This window comes from Hyaena hyaena, unplaced genomic scaffold (assembly GCF_003009895.1).
Source record: "Hyaena hyaena isolate Hyena2069 unplaced genomic scaffold, ASM300989v1 scaffold_13, whole genome shotgun sequence".
Classification (NCBI taxonomy): Eukaryota; Metazoa; Chordata; class Mammalia; order Carnivora; family Hyaenidae; genus Hyaena; species Hyaena hyaena.
The window spans coordinates 3,017,504-3,034,770 of record NW_024080645.1 but is presented as its reverse complement, the minus strand read 5'-3'; the positions used below and the strand labels follow the sequence as shown (position 1 = coordinate 3,034,770).

Genomic DNA, 17,267 nt, shown 5'->3' with positions numbered 1-17,267 from the left:
TATAGTAGAAAGAAATGCCCTCTAATATTCATTGTTCCCCAAGTAATACAACATGAAAATCTTGTGGCTTTATTTGGGATCATCTATGGAAGTCATGTAAAGTAGAAGGTTCCTAGTAAATAAAGTGCTGTGTTAATGTCATTAAAAGTGTAAAAAAAGGGGCGCCTGGGTGGCTTAGTCGGTTAAGCGTCCGACTTTCGCTTAGGTCATGATCTCGCGGTTCGTGGGTTCGTGCCCCGCGTCGGGCTCTGTGCTGACTGCCAGCTCGGAGCCTGGAGCCTGTTTCAGTCTGTGACTCCCTCTCTCTCTGACCCTCCCCTGCTCACACTGTCTCTCTCTCTCTCCTAGAAATAAATAAAAACATTAAAAAAAAAAAAGTGTAAAAAAAAAAAAAGGCCAAAATTTTAAAAGGCATTTAAAAGTAAACAAACAGGGGCGCCTGGGTGGCTTAGTCGGTTAAGCGTCTGACTTTCGCTTAGGTCATGATCTCGTGGTTCGTGGGTTCGAGCCCCGCGTCGGGCTCTGTGCTGACTGCCAGCTCAGAGCCTGGAGCCTGTTTCAGAGTCTGTGACTCCTTCTCTCTCTGACCCTCTCCTGCTCACACTCTCTCTCTCTCTCTCTCCTAGAAATAAATAAAACATTAAAAAATTTTTTTAAAAAATAATAAAAATAAAAGCAAACAAACAAACAAACCCACAAGCCTTTCCCCAGGCGATTCACACAGCTGTTAAGATTTGAGAAGTGCTGCTCTGCTTTTCATCCCCCTGACTGCAAGATCTTCACCCTCACTCGGAAAATTCTTCCCTTTCCTTAGGGGCATCTCCAGATGTGACACTCCTCTGGTTGTGAAACTCGGCCGTCCCACACCCTTCCCTTCTTCTGCTGACTGTGTGGCAGAGCGCTGGCCACCAGCAGGGCCACCCCACGGGTTAGGAGGGGGGCCCTCTCCAGTTCTAGGTTCAAGGCATCCCTGCGCCTCGGAGATCATGGCCAGCGCCCAAGGACCCAGCCAGCCTCTGTTGAGCATAGCTCCTCCCCGTGTTTCTCAGTCTTTCATAAGTGGCCGAAGAAACACACCAGACATCAAACTGTCTCCCACATTGTCTTCATCTCTTCTTCTCACCAAGTACCTCTTTCCCCAAAATCTCCACTCTCCTTCTTGAAACAAAAAAGTAAAGGACCTCGGATGCCAGCACATATAAGAACATCAAATGGAATAAGGAAAGAAGGGAAGGATTCTCCTCTTCTCCCTAGAGATATCCGAACTGTAGCTTCCGGTCAACCAAAATTTTCTAGGACACACACACACACACACACACACGCACACACACAGAAAAGATATGTAGCAAAATATTAACTTTTTTTTTAGTGGATGGTAGGGTTTCTCTAGTTCTCTATCTTTCTAATTTAAAAAAATGAATGCATATTACTTACATGATCATAAAAATAAATAAAAGGTTTTTTGTTAGAGGAAGTAAGAAACTCCCCGTGGTGATGGAATATGTGATTTCAACATGCATTTTCAAACAGAATTTCTGTCTTGCAAAAATTAACCTGTGAGGGTCACAAAGGTTTCGTCATACGATTCACAGTACACAGAAAAGTCTTTTATAAGTGATGTCGGATTACCAAAGACAGGAAACAAAGTTGGTTCCCAGATCCTGGAAGGAGGTTGTGGGGAAGCTTCCTGGAAATCTCAGGCCCTCCTCCAAATTACACATCTTCACAGAAGATACGGTATATCTTCTGTAAAGATACGGTATATCTTCTGTAAAGATACAGTATATCTTCTGTAAAGAGGGAGTTTAAGAGAACGACCTCGTTATCATACTTGATATGATATGATGGTGATAATCCCAGCCTGATCCTTTTTATCACATTAGGTATAGATACTTTGTTTTGAATCTCTACCAAGAAGTTGAATTGGTTAATTATCCTGGAAGTGGTTCAGTTTAAAAGGGTTTCAAATAATTTTCCTCATTTGTTATTATCAGCAAGGATGAAAGCCACACATTTTGTTACTGTTGTTTTTGCACATTTTGTTTCTAATTGTATTCTCTTTTAGGTGAATTATCTGAACCCTTTACAAAGAGTACATTTAAATGGGTAATTATACAACATGGCCTTAAAAACTGAATTGGGTCATTGAGGAAAATTTTAAATACAGATGAACAAAAGCTATTCTTATAGCTGTATATACATATATGTGTGTATACACGTGCATGGATTTTTTTAAACGGAAATGGTGCATTATTGGGGAATTTTAAAATTTCGATTATTGGGGAATTTTTGTTTCGAGTGCCTGAACTTTACCATTCAAATTAGCTTAGGCAAGAAAGGAATGTTTATTGACTCACAAAACAAACTTAAGGAAAAGTCAGGGTTATTTCTGGCCTCTGTGACCGAAGACTCGAAGGCTCTCAGGACTTTGCTCTGTGCGTCCAGCTCACTGCGGTCCGTTCATGCACTTAGACTGCAGGTCAGCCGCTGGGAAACATGGCGGCCCATTCCCATTGCCTCCCGTCCCGCCATCTTCACCTGTAGGGAGGAAGAGGTCTTTTTCCTTTGGTTCCAGATTAAGAGGTGCCAGGGAAGGTCCCTGACAGGCTCTGCTCGAGATACCAGCATACTCACTGACAAATTGTCATCACAAGGTGGCACAGGGCTGTGACTGGCCACCTGAGTCAAGTAGCCACTTCTTTTGGTTAATATATATTGTGTAACGTTTATTTATTTGTTTTGAGAGAGAGAGAGGGAGAGAGTGCAAGCAGGGGAGAGACAGAGAGAGACAGGGAGAGAGAGGATCCCAAACAGGCTCTGTGATGTCAGCACAGAGCCCAGCATGGCACTCGGTCCCACAGACGACGAGCTCATGAGCCAAAATCAAGAGTCGGACACTTAACCGACTGAGCCATCCAGGTGTCCCTCAAGTACCCACTTCTAAATCAAACCTTGTGACAGAGGGAGGGTCATGTAAGAAGATGCCAGCTTGCATCTGAACCATGAGTGCTGTTTCCTCAAGATCGGGTGCTCTTTCTCGTAGTACTCAGTACCAGTGAGCTAGTAGACAAATGACAAATATTCACCACATACAAGTGGGATCATACTTGATGCACCTGTTTTGCCACATTTTTTTTTTTACATCTTTCATTATTCCATGTCCTACATGATTTCAGTGGTGATAGCATTTAATGGTGGAACGACATCCTATTCCAGAACCCGGACATGATGACTAGAAGTGACCAAGACAAAAACCTCACAGTAAGGTTGGCAGAGCAGAGAGACAGAGGTCATCTGAGTCCTTGATGGCCTCCCAGCGCTACTTTCCAGGCTTCTTGATACCTGAGAAAAATAGCCCCTGATTAGGCCAAACCACAGTAGTCAGGTTCCTCTTACAGCAAGCACAGTTCCTTAGAGAGGGGCTTCCATGCAGCCTCCCACCGTTAAAAGGAGGCCAGGAAGTTTATCACCAGTGGGAAGAGAAGTGAGAAAGTGATGATAAGAACCCCAAAGAGGTTGAAAGGGAAACTGAAAGGGAAACGGAGCACCTAGGTGGCTCAGTTGGTTGAGCATCCGACTTCAGCTCAGGTGATGATCTCACAATTCATGAGTTCGAGCCCAGCATCGGGCTCTCAGCTGTCAACCTGGAGCCTGCTTTGGATCCTTTGTCCCCCTCTCTCTCTGCCCCTCCCACACTTTCTCAAAAATAAATAAACATTAACAATTTCTTTTAATGAAGGAAACCTAGCTATTAAAAAAAAACCTGAAAGAAATTGCAGCTTGTTTCTTTTTTTGAACTATCAGAGGAAACGGACCCATAGAGCATCCCTGAGTCAACATGACACAGTCACGGTAGGGTGGAAATGGCAGCCGTAAATGAATCGGGCAGAATGAGGGTCAGAATAGCACCCCAAGGCTTATGCTGTGTAGCATGGAGGGTGTCAGGAATCTCCAGGTGCTCCCAGTGAGGGTAATGGGAGAGGCTGAAACTGAGAGCCAGGAAGCCTCCCAAAGGGCCACTGTGGGGCTGAAGACCCATTGCCAAGACTTCAGGGCAGCAGCCTAAGCAGGCACCACAGAGAACAGGCCCCCGGGCTTGGACGGGTCAGTGGCGATGAAATGCGTAGAGAGGCCAATAGAGATCTGGTGGGGTGAGCTGCACGTGGAGCAAGCAGGAGTCAGCGGAGGTCAGCTGGAGAACTGGGGTCCCCCCCGGCACCCCCTAGCCCCCGATAACATCTTGGGAATGAGTAAGCGGAGAGGAGACCATTGGGGGAGAGAGACAGCTTTCATATGGAGTTTGAACTTTAAACTGACCACGATTTACCCCAATTTGACTATTTTAAACCCCAAAGAGAATGTTATTTTTAACCAGTAAGCTGAAGAACTGCCCAGTAATGAGAATCTCCTGAGGAATCTTAGTTCAATCATGGAGACTTTAAAAAAAAAAAATTGTACAAGGGCGCCTGGGTGCCTCAGTCAGTTGAGTGTCCAACTCTTGATTTTGGCTCAGGTCATGATCCCTGGGTTGTGGGATGGAGTCCCGCCTTGGGAACCTGCTTGGGATTCTCTCTCTCTCTCCCCTCTCCCCTGCTCTAAAATACACACACACTCTCTCTAAAATTAAAAAAACATTATTTAGTACATCTGGGTCATACTGTGTACATTGTGACTGTTCATTCCTGCTTCCCCATACGTATAGATCTCTACCACAAGTTTTCTTAAAGAGGTGTCACAAGAGTTTGATAGAGTATGTCACAAGTAAAATGTCCTCAAGTCTACTTTAGTCCTGTGGTAGCTGGTCTCCGAGGTGGCCCACTGATGCATGCTTTCTAGTGTTCATGTCCTTGTCCCACACCGTACCAGAGTTGGTCTCCATGATCAAAAGCATATGACAGAAGGGATGGTATATCACTTCCAAGAATAGGTGAGCTTCTTTTTTTTTTTTTTTTTTTTTTTATTTCTAGGAGAGAGAGAGAGACACAGCATGAGCAGGGGAGGGTCAGAGAGAGAGGGAGACACAGACTCTGAAACAGGCNGAGAGAGAGAGAGACACAGCATGAGCAGGGGAGGGTCAGAGAGAGAGGGAGACACAGACTCTGAAACAGGCTCCAGGCTCTGAGCTGGCAGTCAGCGCAGAGCCCGACGCGGGGCTCGAACCCACGAACCGCAAGGTCATGACCTAAGCGAAAGTCGGACGCTTAACCGACTAAGCCACCCAGGCGCCCCAGTGAGCTTCTGCTTCTTTTTCTCAGATTGCTCATTCTGGGGAAACTGGCTGCCATGTTGTGAGGAGAGGCCTATGTGTGGGGAGGCAGCCTGTGTATGTGTGAGCTTGGATCGTCCGGCCCCAGTCAGGCCTTCAGATTATCTGCAGCCCCAGCCAGCACCTGGATGCAGCCTCATGAGAGACTCAATTAGAGACACCCAGCCAAACTGCTTGGATTCCTGAGCCATAGAAACCATAATAAATGCTGTTGTAACCCACAAAGTTTGAGGGACAATTTGTTATGCACCAATAGATAATATACTCCCTCTCTTAGAGGGAGTTATACCACCTGCTAAAACTCACTTTTCATAAAGATCCTAAAAAATAAAAAAGTAAAACCCTTTTCATCCTCCATGATGTCTTCTCAGCTTCCTTCCCCTCCTCCATCCCCTCTCTGCCACACCTGTAGAGCACCCAAATCCTAATAGGTCACGGGTCTTCTGTACGTAGCCACTTGGGGTACATGGCCTCATTTCTCTACTGGCTGCTTTTCTCATGAGACCAAGCTGCTCCTCCCTTCTCCCCAGACATCTGATAATGATAAATAAAATGATGGGGTGCCTGGGTGGCTCAGTCAGTTAACCCTCTGACTGTGCCTCGGGTCATAATCTCGTGGTCTATGAGTTCAAGCCCCGCGTCCGGCTCTGTGCCAACAACTCAGAGCCTAGAGCTTGCTTTGGATTCTGAGTCTCCATCTCTCTCTCTCTCTCTGCCCCTCCCTTGCTCGCATTCTGTCTGTCTCTCTCAAAAATAAATAAATGTTAAAAAAATTTTTTTAAAGATGAATAAAATGCTGAGAGAGCAAGGCTGGGGCAGAAGGAATGAGGCCAGAGACGGAGGCAAGGGAAAGCCATCAGCCAGATGCAGTGACTCTTAGCTGCCTTCCATACCTCCTGATGATTGATTAAAGAGCCATGGAAACTTCCTGATGGCAGAATACCAGAAAGACTCCTGAGGGGCCTGGCGATACCTCTGATTATCCAGGTCCTGAAATACGTTCCGGTTATAGGAGGCCGGGCATTCCGTAGGTTTCTAGGGTGTTTCTTGCTGTTTCTGGGTTCCCATGAGATTTCAGTTCCTCCCATTTCCATTTAACTAAAATATATCTGCTGAGCAAAACCAGACATTTGTTTACAGTGGACAGAATTCCCCAAAATGCTATTGTGGTTATCTTCCAGATGACTACAATTCTATAGCAGAACAATTGAGATGCAGTAGCTATATGGAAAAAAAAAAGGAAAATATTATTTGGCATTTCAGTGTATCTTCTATGGTTTCTCTCCTCTGTTGGCCTGTGAGCTTCAGGAAAGCAATGGTCACATGTGATTCCTATGGGTAACCACAGTGCTCAGAACAATCTGGAATGTAGAACATTCCTAGTGAATATTTGTTGGAAGGTGCACCGTACACGTTAAAGGAATGATTGAACTAGCACTGAAGGAGTCTTTCACATTAGCCCTTGAGCTGGTAATTCTAAGCATTTTACAGTCCACCACAAAATGTTCTTTTTTAAAATTATTTTTTTTAATGTTTATTATTTATTTTTGAGAGAGACAGACCAGAGCATGAGTCGAGGAGGGGCAGAGCGAGGGACACACAGAATCCGAAGCAGGCTCCAGGCTCTGAGCTGTCGACGTAGAGCCCGATATGGGGCTCGAACTCACTGACCATAAGATCATGACCTGAGCCGAAGTCAGATGCTTAACCCTACTGGAACCACCCAGGTGCCCCAAAATGTTCTGGGATGTGTGTGTGTGTGTGTGTGTGTGTGTGTGTGTGTGTTTAATTGCACCGAATGAATCCACAAATAGGTGGTCAGGTGCATTTTCTTCACGGTAAAGAAAGAAAGGCTTCTATTATTTTTTTGGGTGGAGGCTTGCCCCGAGGCAACACTGGTTCTCACATGAGGCCCGGGAGCCTCCACGCTTTGGAAGCCAGTCCACGTTTCCTAGGCGATAAGACACCCAGGCCAGCCTCCTCTGGCCATTAACAGGCGAGGTAACCAATGGAGAGGGACTTGGGATGCTGATGGGAGGGGTCAGAACGTCTGTTTTCCGCTAAAGGCTTCTGCTTGGGGTTTCTTAATGCACAGCCTGAGTTGCCCTGGAATCGGCTGGTGGCAGACACCTCCGCCCCCCACGCCCCCCCCCCAGGATGGGGGACCCGGCCTAGGAGGATCCACAAGGCCACGGTGATGAGCTGCCCCGCGTTCGGCAAGGGCGAGGTGCCAGAGCGCGGGAGACGCCGCCGTTGGTACAAGGCTGCTCCGCGGCGCTCAAGGGAGGCCAGGTGGTTCGCATCTGCAGACCCCTCTCCGGGTGTACAGTCTCCGGACCCCCACTCCCTCCCCCCCCCCCACCCCCAACTCGGGAGAAGCAGTTCCTGCGGTAGGGAGAACTGGGTTTAGCGATTGCCACCGCTGGGACCTGGGCATCCCGGGAATCCGAGTCCTTTGAGGCGGTCTTGTTCGGAACTACATTTCCCAGAAGGCCGCGCGGTGATCGAAAGCTCCGCCAACCTATGAACGGACAGGGCTTCTGGTCGCCGACACTGAGTAGCCAATGGTAATGAAACGGGGGCGGTGTTTTCCGGCTGCGGGCGCTCGAGCCCAGAGTCCCACCTGTGTCCCCACAGCCTTGTCACGAATGCCGGTCGGGTTCGAGGAGGGACCGCCTGGGGCTTTGTGGGCCGGGTGCGGCTCGGCGGTGGAGGCCTCTCACTTCCTGCTCCATCCCCGGCCGGGCCGGGCCGGTGAGTGACGCGGGGAAGGAGACGGCGGCAGTAGCCCGGGGGCTGCTGAGGGGCGTGGAGGGGACTCGCCCGCCGCCGCGCTGTGGCCCCTGGCAGGTCCCCGCGCTCGCCTTTCGGAGCCCGCGGGTTTCGCTGAGGCGTGGGGAGAGGTGGCTGCGGCTTTCGGTGCCGTCGTCGGGACACCCCATCCTCCCGACCCATTTCCCTGCTCCTCGGCGGTGGTCCCCGGGCTTCAGCTTAGCCTCGTGACCCTGTGACCGCGGCGCCCTGATTAGGGCCTGCGGCACCGCGAGGGGGGTGGGGGACGAGTGTCCGCCCCACCCGTGCGGTCATGTCCCTATTAATAAACCCGGCGGACAAACCGCTCACGATGGCCCTGAGTCACAGCACCCGGGCGCTCCAGGGCCTGCGGGGTCGCCTGGGGTGGGGGGCGAGGAGCGCGAGACGGGGTAGGGGGCGGGGGGCGAGGAGCGGGAGACGCGGTGGGAAACACGGTTTCCGTGACCGTGGCCGTGAACTCTCCCTCCTTCAGTCCCGCCGTCCCCTGCAAGTGGGCCCTGCAGTTGTGTCTCCTAACGGATGCAGAAATAAAATGTATACTCAAAACTTTATAGTGTTTTCCCTCCTGATGACATTTTTTCGCTTGTTAAGGTTTTAATGCAGAGGGATGAAAGGTATCCCTACGGTTTTCAGGTCTTTAAAAACCCAGTACTTTATGGATGACCGATAGCAATGTGTGTAAATGCATAGATGTTTCCAGAGAAGTGCGGGTGTAGCCTACGGTACCCAGGTGCTTCGACTGGTGTCACAAAAGACAAGAAAGAAGAAAGCTTGATCACTCCAGGCTGGTCCATCCACCACTCGTAGAATTTTTTGTAGCAGATTCAGCTGGCTGACTTGTGTTTTTTCTATTGGAAACTCTTTAAGCCACCCCTCCCTCCCTCAAAAAAAAAAAAAAAACCCACAAAAAACATTCTATTTCTTTGAGACTCCTACTCCCTTTTACAACACGTTACTGAGTAAATGACTGATCCGTCCAGTAAGCTGACCATCTCCTCCCAAATAATCATTTCTTGATACTGCTATCCATTTTACCAATGTGGTAATGGTAGTTTTCAAGCCCCTTGGGGTTTTGCTTTGTGCTTGTCTTCATTAAATTTCACAGCTTATCCATGTTTTTAAAAAAAATCCTTTCTGGGGCACCTGGGTGGCTTAGTCGATTAAGCTTCCGACTTCAGTTCAGGTCATGATCTCACGCTTTGTGGGTTCAAGCCCCGCATCGGGCTATGTGCTGACAGCTCAGAGCCTGGAGCCTGTTTCAGATTCTGTGTCTCCCTCTCTCTCTCTGCCCCTATCCCGCTCATGCTCTGTCTCTCTCTATCTCAAAAAGAAATAAACATTAAAATAAATAAATAAATAAATAAATCTCCCTTCTGCTTTCATTAACCCTTGAAATAGAATGGTACCCAGAACTTCTCAGGTTCTGCATAATCCGTTCCTTGAGGTTGACACCAAATCGACAAACCGGGAAAAGTCAGCAGTTCTCATAACTGATGTGAGTATAAGCAAGTCCACAATTTCCTCGCTTGCCCAGGAAGATGTAGCCGGAGAGCTTTTTGCAAAATCAAGTCTCCCAACCTCCGCCTCCCCCCCCCCCCACTGTACACTCTCTTCTTTGTTTATCTTGTCCATCATAGACAATGTGTTCCTCAAAAGGTTAATGTTTCTTGTAGACGTGTTTGGGAGCTCTGGGCTTGACTTTGTGATGTGAATATTGGCCGAGGGAAGGCTAATGTAAAAACAGGGTAAGAAAAGCAACCCTCTGTGGTTGACAGAATTTATCTCAGAACGACTCTAGTCCAGGGGAGGGGTGGGACGGGAGTGTCTTTGGGCATACTGGGGGCACTGAGGCTGTCTTTTGGTTTTGAGACAATGGTTAGACTCCCCAGAGAGCTTCTGGTGCATCCTGAGTTCTCTTGCTTTAGGAACTGATGACTCTCAGTGATGTGGCTGGGGACTTCAGGGAAGAATGGGTGCCCTGGACCCTGCTTGGAGAATGCTCTTCCGGATTGCCACCCAGCCCACTTAGAAGAATGGGCTCTCCACCGGTAAGGATGCTGCTGTCCTTTAGATTTAAGACTTAGGTAATGTGAGAGGGCCCAGGTCTGAGGGTCTTTAGGGACACTGGTCTCTCAGAGCTACAGGTCTCTGCGAGGAATTGTCACCTCCCTGGCAGAAAAAGAATAACTTCCTTTTTTTTTTTTAAATGACTTCCATTTTTATGGCACTTTATGATTTGCGGATTATCTTTGAGATGTATTGTCTCATTAATATCTCACCATAACCATTTGACGTAAGTGTCATCAACCCTCTCTTCTAGTTCAGGACATTGAGACTCCAAGTTAAGTGGCAGAGGTGAGGAGTCCAACCCAGGTCTTTGTGGCAAAGGAGGAGCTGTTTCTTCCTGTCACTTAAAAAAACAAGCAGGGCCACCTGGGTGGCTCAATCCGTTAAGCGTCGGACTTCAGCTCAGGTCTTGACCTCACGGTTTGTGGGTTCAAACCCTGCATCCGGCTCTGTGCTGACATTTCAGAGCCTGGAGCCTGCTTTGGATTCTCTGTCTCCTTTTCTCTCTCTGCCCCTCCGCTGCTCACACTCTCTCTCTTTGTCTCTCTCTATTAAAAAATAGAACGTTAAAAAAATTTTAAACGAACCCAAACCTCCAGTGCTCTTTCTAAAATACTATGCTTACCCCTTCTCCTTGCTTTACTTCAAAAGTAATATACACTCAGGGCACCTAGGTGGCTCAGCCAGTTAAGCATCTGACTTTGGCTCAGGTCATGTATCATAATTTTTCTGGTTAATGGTAAAGGTTAAAAATTTTTCATATATTTATAGGCTGCTTGTATTTATGTGTCTGTGTGTGAATTGCCTATTTATGACCTTTGCCCATTTTTTTTTGTTTTTTGTTTTTTGCAAGTGTTTGTCTTTTTCTCATGGTTGTATCTACAGTTGCCCTTCTGGGAAATGTTTAAAGCCCAGCACTATGGTCAACTTCCTTGATTCTTTCTAAGGGTGAGGTCATGGCAGTGTTGTTTCTGATCAAATTATCTCTCTCTGTGAGTTTAGCCTTGTACCTTCAGAGATGAATTATTGTGCTCACTCTAGAGTTTCTGTCACCCAAGTCTGTTGTGTGTCTGTGTGTGTGTGTGCGCGCGCATGTGTATGTGTGTGTTTTTAATGGGAGGAAAGGGGCTTTTTTCTCAGCCTCTTCGGGAGATCATCTGTTTTATTATTTCATCTCATTATTTCAATGAGACCAAACACACATTAGCATCTCCCTGAGTGTTCTCCTCTGCTTAGGGAAGAAGGAGGGCTTGTCTTTTGGTCAGGCTTTGTATGATTGGTTCAGATGAACATCTCTCTTCACCTTCCTGTATAGGATTTCCAGACCGAGTGTGATCTCCCAGCTGGAGCAGAAAGAAGAGCCGTGGGTGCTACCACTCCAGAATTTCGAGGCAAGAGGGATCCTAAGGGAAAGTCACACAGGTGAGATGTGAATATTATCTGGTGGGAGGAAATCTAGCATTTCAGCCCTTGTTTGGATAAAGAATTTGGAATGCTATCGTAGACTTTTATTCTCACTGTTAGAAGTTTAAATTTGACTTCTTGGGCAGCCAGTAACTGACCAAATAAAATCTTCATTTCTTTTTTTTTTTAATTAAAAAAGTTCATTTTTGAGAGAGTGTGAGTGGGGGAGGAGTAGAGAGGGGTGGACAGAGGATCCAAAGTAGGCTCTGCGCTGACAGCAGCGAGCTGGATGTTGGGCTTGAACTCACGAACCACGAGATCATGACCTGAGCTGAAGTCCCTTCATTTTATTTTTATTTTTTTAAGTAAACTCTGTGCTCAACATGGAATTTGAACTCACAACCCCAAGATCAAGAATCACAGGCTCTATTGATGGAGCCAGCCAGGTACCCCTAAAGTCTTCACTTTTTTAAAAAAAATTTGTAAGTTTGTTTATTTGTTTGTTTGTTTTGGGAGACAGGGAGAGAGAGACAGATCTGTCAGAGCTCAGTGCAGGACTCAAACTCACAAACCGTGAGATCATGACCTGAGCCCGAAACCATGTTTAACCGACTGAGCCACACAGGTGCCCCTAAAGTCTTCATTTTAAATAAGCATTTCACTTTTGTCTATACCATAACATCTTTGAAAGGAGTTGCTCAATTTGGACAATATGTGGTAAATACTCTTGAAGGACATCAAGGTTACTTCAAGATTCATCTTAAGGGGCACCTGGGTACCTCAATCTGTTAAGTGTCCAACTTTGGCTCACATCATGATCTCAAGGCTCAGGTCATGATCTCACAGCTCGTGAGTCTGAGCCCCACGTCAGCTGCTGACAGCTCAGAACCTGGAGCCTGCTTGGAATTCTGTGTCTCCCTCTCTCTCTGCCCCTCCCCTGCTCACACTCTGTCTCTCTCCCTCAAAAATAACCATTAAAAAAAAAATCATCTTAGGGGCGCCTGGGTGGCTCAGTCAGTTAAGCGTCCAACTTCAGCTCAGGTCACGATCTCACAGTTCATGGGTTCAAGCCCCACATCGGGCTCTATGCTGACAGCCAGCTCAGAGCCTGGAGCCTGTTTCGGTTTCTGTATCTCCCTCTCTCTCTGACCCTCCCCTGCTCATGCTGTCTCTCCCTCTCTATCTCAGAAATAAATAAAACATTAAAAAAATTTTAATTTATCTTAAAATGAAAAGAGCTTAGGAATTTAAATTTTGTAAGCTTGATAAATAATTGCATCTGGCTGGCTTAGTCAGTAGAGCATATGACTCTTGATCTGGGGGTTGTGAGTTCAAGCCCCACATTGGGTACAGAGACTACTTAAAAATAAAATCTTTACAGCAGTAAAAGTGGCTGTATAACATAGATATGATCAAATAGATGGGATGTGCTATCCTGTACTATAAAAATAACATAAAATCTTTTAAAAAATAAAAAACTAAAACTTTTCACAAGGTTTAAAATCAGAGTAGTCAAATTAAGTGCAGTCTGCTGCAAAACCACTAATGTCAGTCTTCCTTACTGCTTCCTGAGGTTTTTCCCAATCACTGGTTAACTTTTGTTAATTTTTCAGACTTTGAGAACCAGGTGACAAAACTCAACCGGGACATTTCAGAAATAGCAGAACAATGTGGAACATCCTCAGAAAGGGCCAGTAAGGATATTTCTCATACTCCTAGTTGGGGAGAAAACTGGAAGAGGGACCTTGAGTTGGAAGGGGAACATGGGACCCGCCCAGGAGAGGGCCAGCCCGGGTCCTTTCCACAAGAGAAAGATTTAAACGAGCACCTGGATGGCTATGCAGGAAAGAGGCCTGTGTGCTCAGAATGCGGGAAAAGCTTTAACCAGAGCTCCTATCTCATAAGACACCTGAGAACCCACACAGGTGAGAGGCCTTATAAATGCATCGAGTGTGGGAAAGGCTTCAAACAGAGTTCAGACCTTGTCACCCACCGCAGAACGCACACAGGAGAGAAACCTTATCAGTGCAGCGGCTGTGAGAAAAAATTCAGCGACAGCTCTACGCTCATCAAGCACCAGAGAACCCACACAGGCGAGAGACCCTATGAGTGCCCTGAGTGCGGGAAGGCTTTTGGGCGGAAGCCACACCTCATGATGCACCAAAGAACCCACACAGGAGAGAAGCCCTACACGTGTCTCGAATGCCATAAACGCTTTAGCCGAAGCTCAAACTTCATCACCCATCAGAGGACCCACACAGGAGTGAGACCTTACAGGTGCGGTGACTGTGGGGAGGGTTTTAGCCAGAGCTCAGATCTGGTGAAGCACCGGCGCACCCACACGGGAGAACGGCCCTTTAAATGCGCGGAGTGTGGGAAGGGCTTCAGGGACAGCTCTCACTTTGTGGCGCACATGAGTACTCACTCAGGGGAAAGGCCTTTCAGCTGTCCTCGCTGCCACAAAAGCTTCAGTCAGAGCTCACACCTGGTGACGCACCAGAGGACGCACACAGGTGAGAGGCCGTTCAAGTGTGACAGCTGCGGGAAGGGATTCGCCGACAGCTCTGCCCTCATAAAGCACCAACGGATCCACACGGGGGAAAGACCCTACAAATGTGGCGAGTGCGGGAAGAGCTTCAACCAGAGCTCCCACTTCATTACCCATCAACGAATCCACTTAGGAGACAGGCCCTATCGCTGTCCCGAGTGCGGCAAAACCTTCAATCAGCGTTCGCATTTCCTCACACACCAGAGAACCCATACAGGAGAAAAACCTTTCCACTGTAGTAGGTGTGACAAGAGCTTCCGTCAGAAAGCACACCTTTTATGCCATCAAAACACCCATCTGATCTAGGAAATGGTCTGCTGCCCCTTCCAGATTTTCATTTCTCTGGTCTCCAGGTGCTCCATGTACAGAAAGCCTGACCCTGGGCATCAGAGGCTCAGGTTGGGCCCTGGTCTGTCCTCTTTTTCCGTGCTTAAATGGCGGAGATAAACCCATAGGCTCCAAATAAGATTCTGAACACAAAAGGCATTCCTTCAGTGTTTTTGACTGACCTTAGGGAAATGTGAGTTTGACGGTTGATGCTTGGTAAGTAAAAGAGAAGTGAGATAAATGTGGCCACATTATCACTATTAGTGATTAATATTTGAGATCTTATTATAAGCCCTTAATACCGTATAATGACTGGCCCTTAAAAGGCACTCACTATGAGGTTGGTTGCGCTTAATTAGCCTTATGACTCAATAAGGAATCCGTTAGTGCAGCCCCACAAGCCCAGAACTTGCAAGAAATTAGATTGCCACTATAGGATTTGGGGTGTGAACACACAGATTTAATAAAACAGAAATCACTCTCCCAATCCAGTGCTGTGCAGACATTAGTCACCAGATGTCTCATTGCCATGACAAGGCAGAATTCTTGTAGACGATGTTTGTGGTCCTGTGATTTAGAGGCTGAAAGAATTTCAGAAACTCTTTGTACAGCCATGGATGAGGTGCTCCCACTGGAGGTTTGCTGTCATCTGAGGCGTAGAAAATATCCTGCAGTGAACAAGCCAGAGGGACCTGGAAGGGGACTATAAAACTCTGGAAGCAAAATCGCTGAGATGTTAGATATTACAGGGATCCTTCCTGGCCTTTAGCTGAAGGAAACAACTCCTGTCTTTGAATCGCCCAGGTCATTGGCCCGTTAGTTTTAAGTTAATGCAACTCCCTGATTTTTTTTTTTTAGAGTCATTCATTTGATGTACTAGTACATTCCTGTATTTTTTTTTTTAATGTTTTATTTATTTCTAGGAGAGAGAGAGACAGCGTGAGCAGGGGAGGGTCAGAGAGAGAGGGAGTCACAGACTGAAACAGGCTCCAGGCTCTGAGCTGGCAGCCAGCACAGAGCCCGACGCGGGGCTCGAACCCACGAACCGTGAGATCATGACCTAAGCGAAAGTCGGACGCTTAACCGACTAAGCCACCCAGGCGTCCCAGTACATTCCTGTATTTAACTGAAGTAAATTGAGGGAAGGCAGTGTGTTGGAAAGAACACTGACTTCATTGAGAAGGTGAAGTGTTTGAGTCCTGGCCCTGACATTTACTTTGCCAGACTTTACCTTCTCTCAGCCTCTACCTTACCTACCTCACAAGGTTGTTGTGAGGATCTAATGCACACATACACACACAAGCACTTTGTTGTTAAATTATAAAGTAATAATATCTCTAAAGTTCGGTGTTCTAGTATTGTTGCAAATGTGTTCCCTCCGAAGAACTCTGGCTAATATTTCTCCAGCTGTCCCATTTGCTCTCATAACAGACTTCTTTCTTTACCTGTTGAAAACCTAAGGCCTAAAAATGCTAAGCAACTCATCGTGGGCCACCTAGGTGACACAGACCCAGAATTTGGCTGTGGGTCTTCTCCCTGACAACGTAGAAGAGACCAGCTCTGAGATTTGTTAGTGTCCCAGAGACACTACACGTTGGACTGGCCGCCCCATATTATCTGCATCAAACTGTTTTGAATTTGGACATGATGGAAGGATGCAGCCTAAGTTCCAGGGAGCTTTTTAGGATCCTGTGCTGGGGGTCCTTGATCCTCACGGAGTGAGAGTGAAAGGCAAGGGCAGGCACAGGTGGCTCAGGAGGGAGCGGGATTTCGCACTCTAAGGGAAAACTGGTGAGCCGAAGGTATTTTCCTTCCAAGAAATTTCTTCCTTTCCTTCCTATGGCAATACAGACTAAATTATTACATGAGCCTTGGAACATGGGTTCATTCTCTTCCATTGTGTGGAATGCGGTCTGCGTGCTGTAACTCAGGGGGCTAGAACTGCTGATGACAGAAGCTTTTTCTTTGAAAGAGTAGTTAGATAATTGACCAGGAAAAAAAAAATCTGGTTAATCCAGTGCAGAGGTTCTCAAAATGTGAGCCCAGATCAGTAGAGTTACTGTCACCTGGGAACTTGCTAGAAATGCACATTCCAAGCTCCTACCCCAGACCTGCTGAATCAGAAAATCTAGAGCTGGCACTCGGCAGTATTGTTTTAACAAGCCCTCCAGGCGATGGTGATGCATGCCTGTGTTTGAAAACCACTGCTTTAGAAGGTGTCTCTTCTATTAAATGCAGCCACAATACTGAAAAAAAAAATTAACAATGATTCACAGTATCGTCAGATATTTCAGTCAATGTTCACATGTCCCTAACTATCTTATGTTGTTTGCATTTTATTTAAATTTTGTTTGTTTGAATCAAAATCCAAATAAGTTCTCTGTAGCGATTGGGTGGTATGTTCCTTGCAAGCCTTGATCTGAAGTTCTCCCCTTTTTTCCTCTCTGTCCCGTTGTGCCTCCCACAACTCCGTGTTTTTGCTGATTCCATCCTCTGGGGCCCTTTAATATGTTCTTCTAGCCTCTACTTTCCTAATATTGGTCTTTGGATGTGTAAACATGATCAGATGGGGGCAGGGGAGGGCGGGGAAGAATATTCCCAAGTGATCTTGTGTTCTACCAGGAGGTACATGAGTGCTATTTTGTCTCAGAGGTTAGCAGCCATCTGACACGCCCTTATTTCATTTGGGTTTGTCAAGTGGTGAGGTTTATTTCTATCACTTATTCCTTCTTCATTTATTAGCTAGAATGCTTCTATAAACAACTCCCTCTTCTCAACTCTGGTTTCCTAGTTTGTATAGGAACAGCATAGCCGCTGTTTTATTAGAATTTCTTCAATCTT

The 17,267-nt window shown here is 46.8% G+C and overlaps 2 protein-coding genes across 9 annotated transcripts in view; both read left to right on the top strand.

The window, feature by feature from the left end:
• Positions 1-5,487, top strand: part of WDR73 (WD repeat domain 73) — a 92,437-nt gene extending 86,950 nt beyond the window's left edge. The window contains exon 13 of the mRNA XM_039257292.1: positions 5,256-5,487. The gene's annotated coding sequence lies outside the window, so the exon portion shown is untranslated. The remainder of the gene's footprint in view (positions 1-5,255) is intronic.
• ZNF774 (zinc finger protein 774) overlaps positions 1-14,581 on the top strand; it is a 38,790-nt gene extending 24,209 nt beyond the window's left edge. The window contains exons 1-6 of one of the 8 annotated variants that reach the window (XM_039257259.1): positions 7,087-7,522; positions 7,904-8,020; positions 9,479-9,825; positions 10,006-10,128; positions 11,463-11,569; positions 13,165-14,581. In XM_039257259.1, the coding sequence (XP_039113190.1) occupies positions 10,025-10,128; positions 11,463-11,569; positions 13,165-14,405 (1,452 nt within the window). In that variant the 5' untranslated portion in view covers positions 7,087-7,522; positions 7,904-8,020; positions 9,479-9,825; positions 10,006-10,024 and the 3' untranslated portion in view covers positions 14,406-14,581. Of the gene's footprint in view, positions 1-7,086; positions 8,021-9,478; positions 9,826-10,005; positions 10,129-11,462; positions 11,570-13,164 lie in introns of those variants that run through there. The other 7 variants (XM_039257250.1, XM_039257266.1, XM_039257238.1 and 4 more) reach the window with 7 other exon arrangements.
• Positions 14,582-17,267: the final 2,686 nt, after the last annotated feature.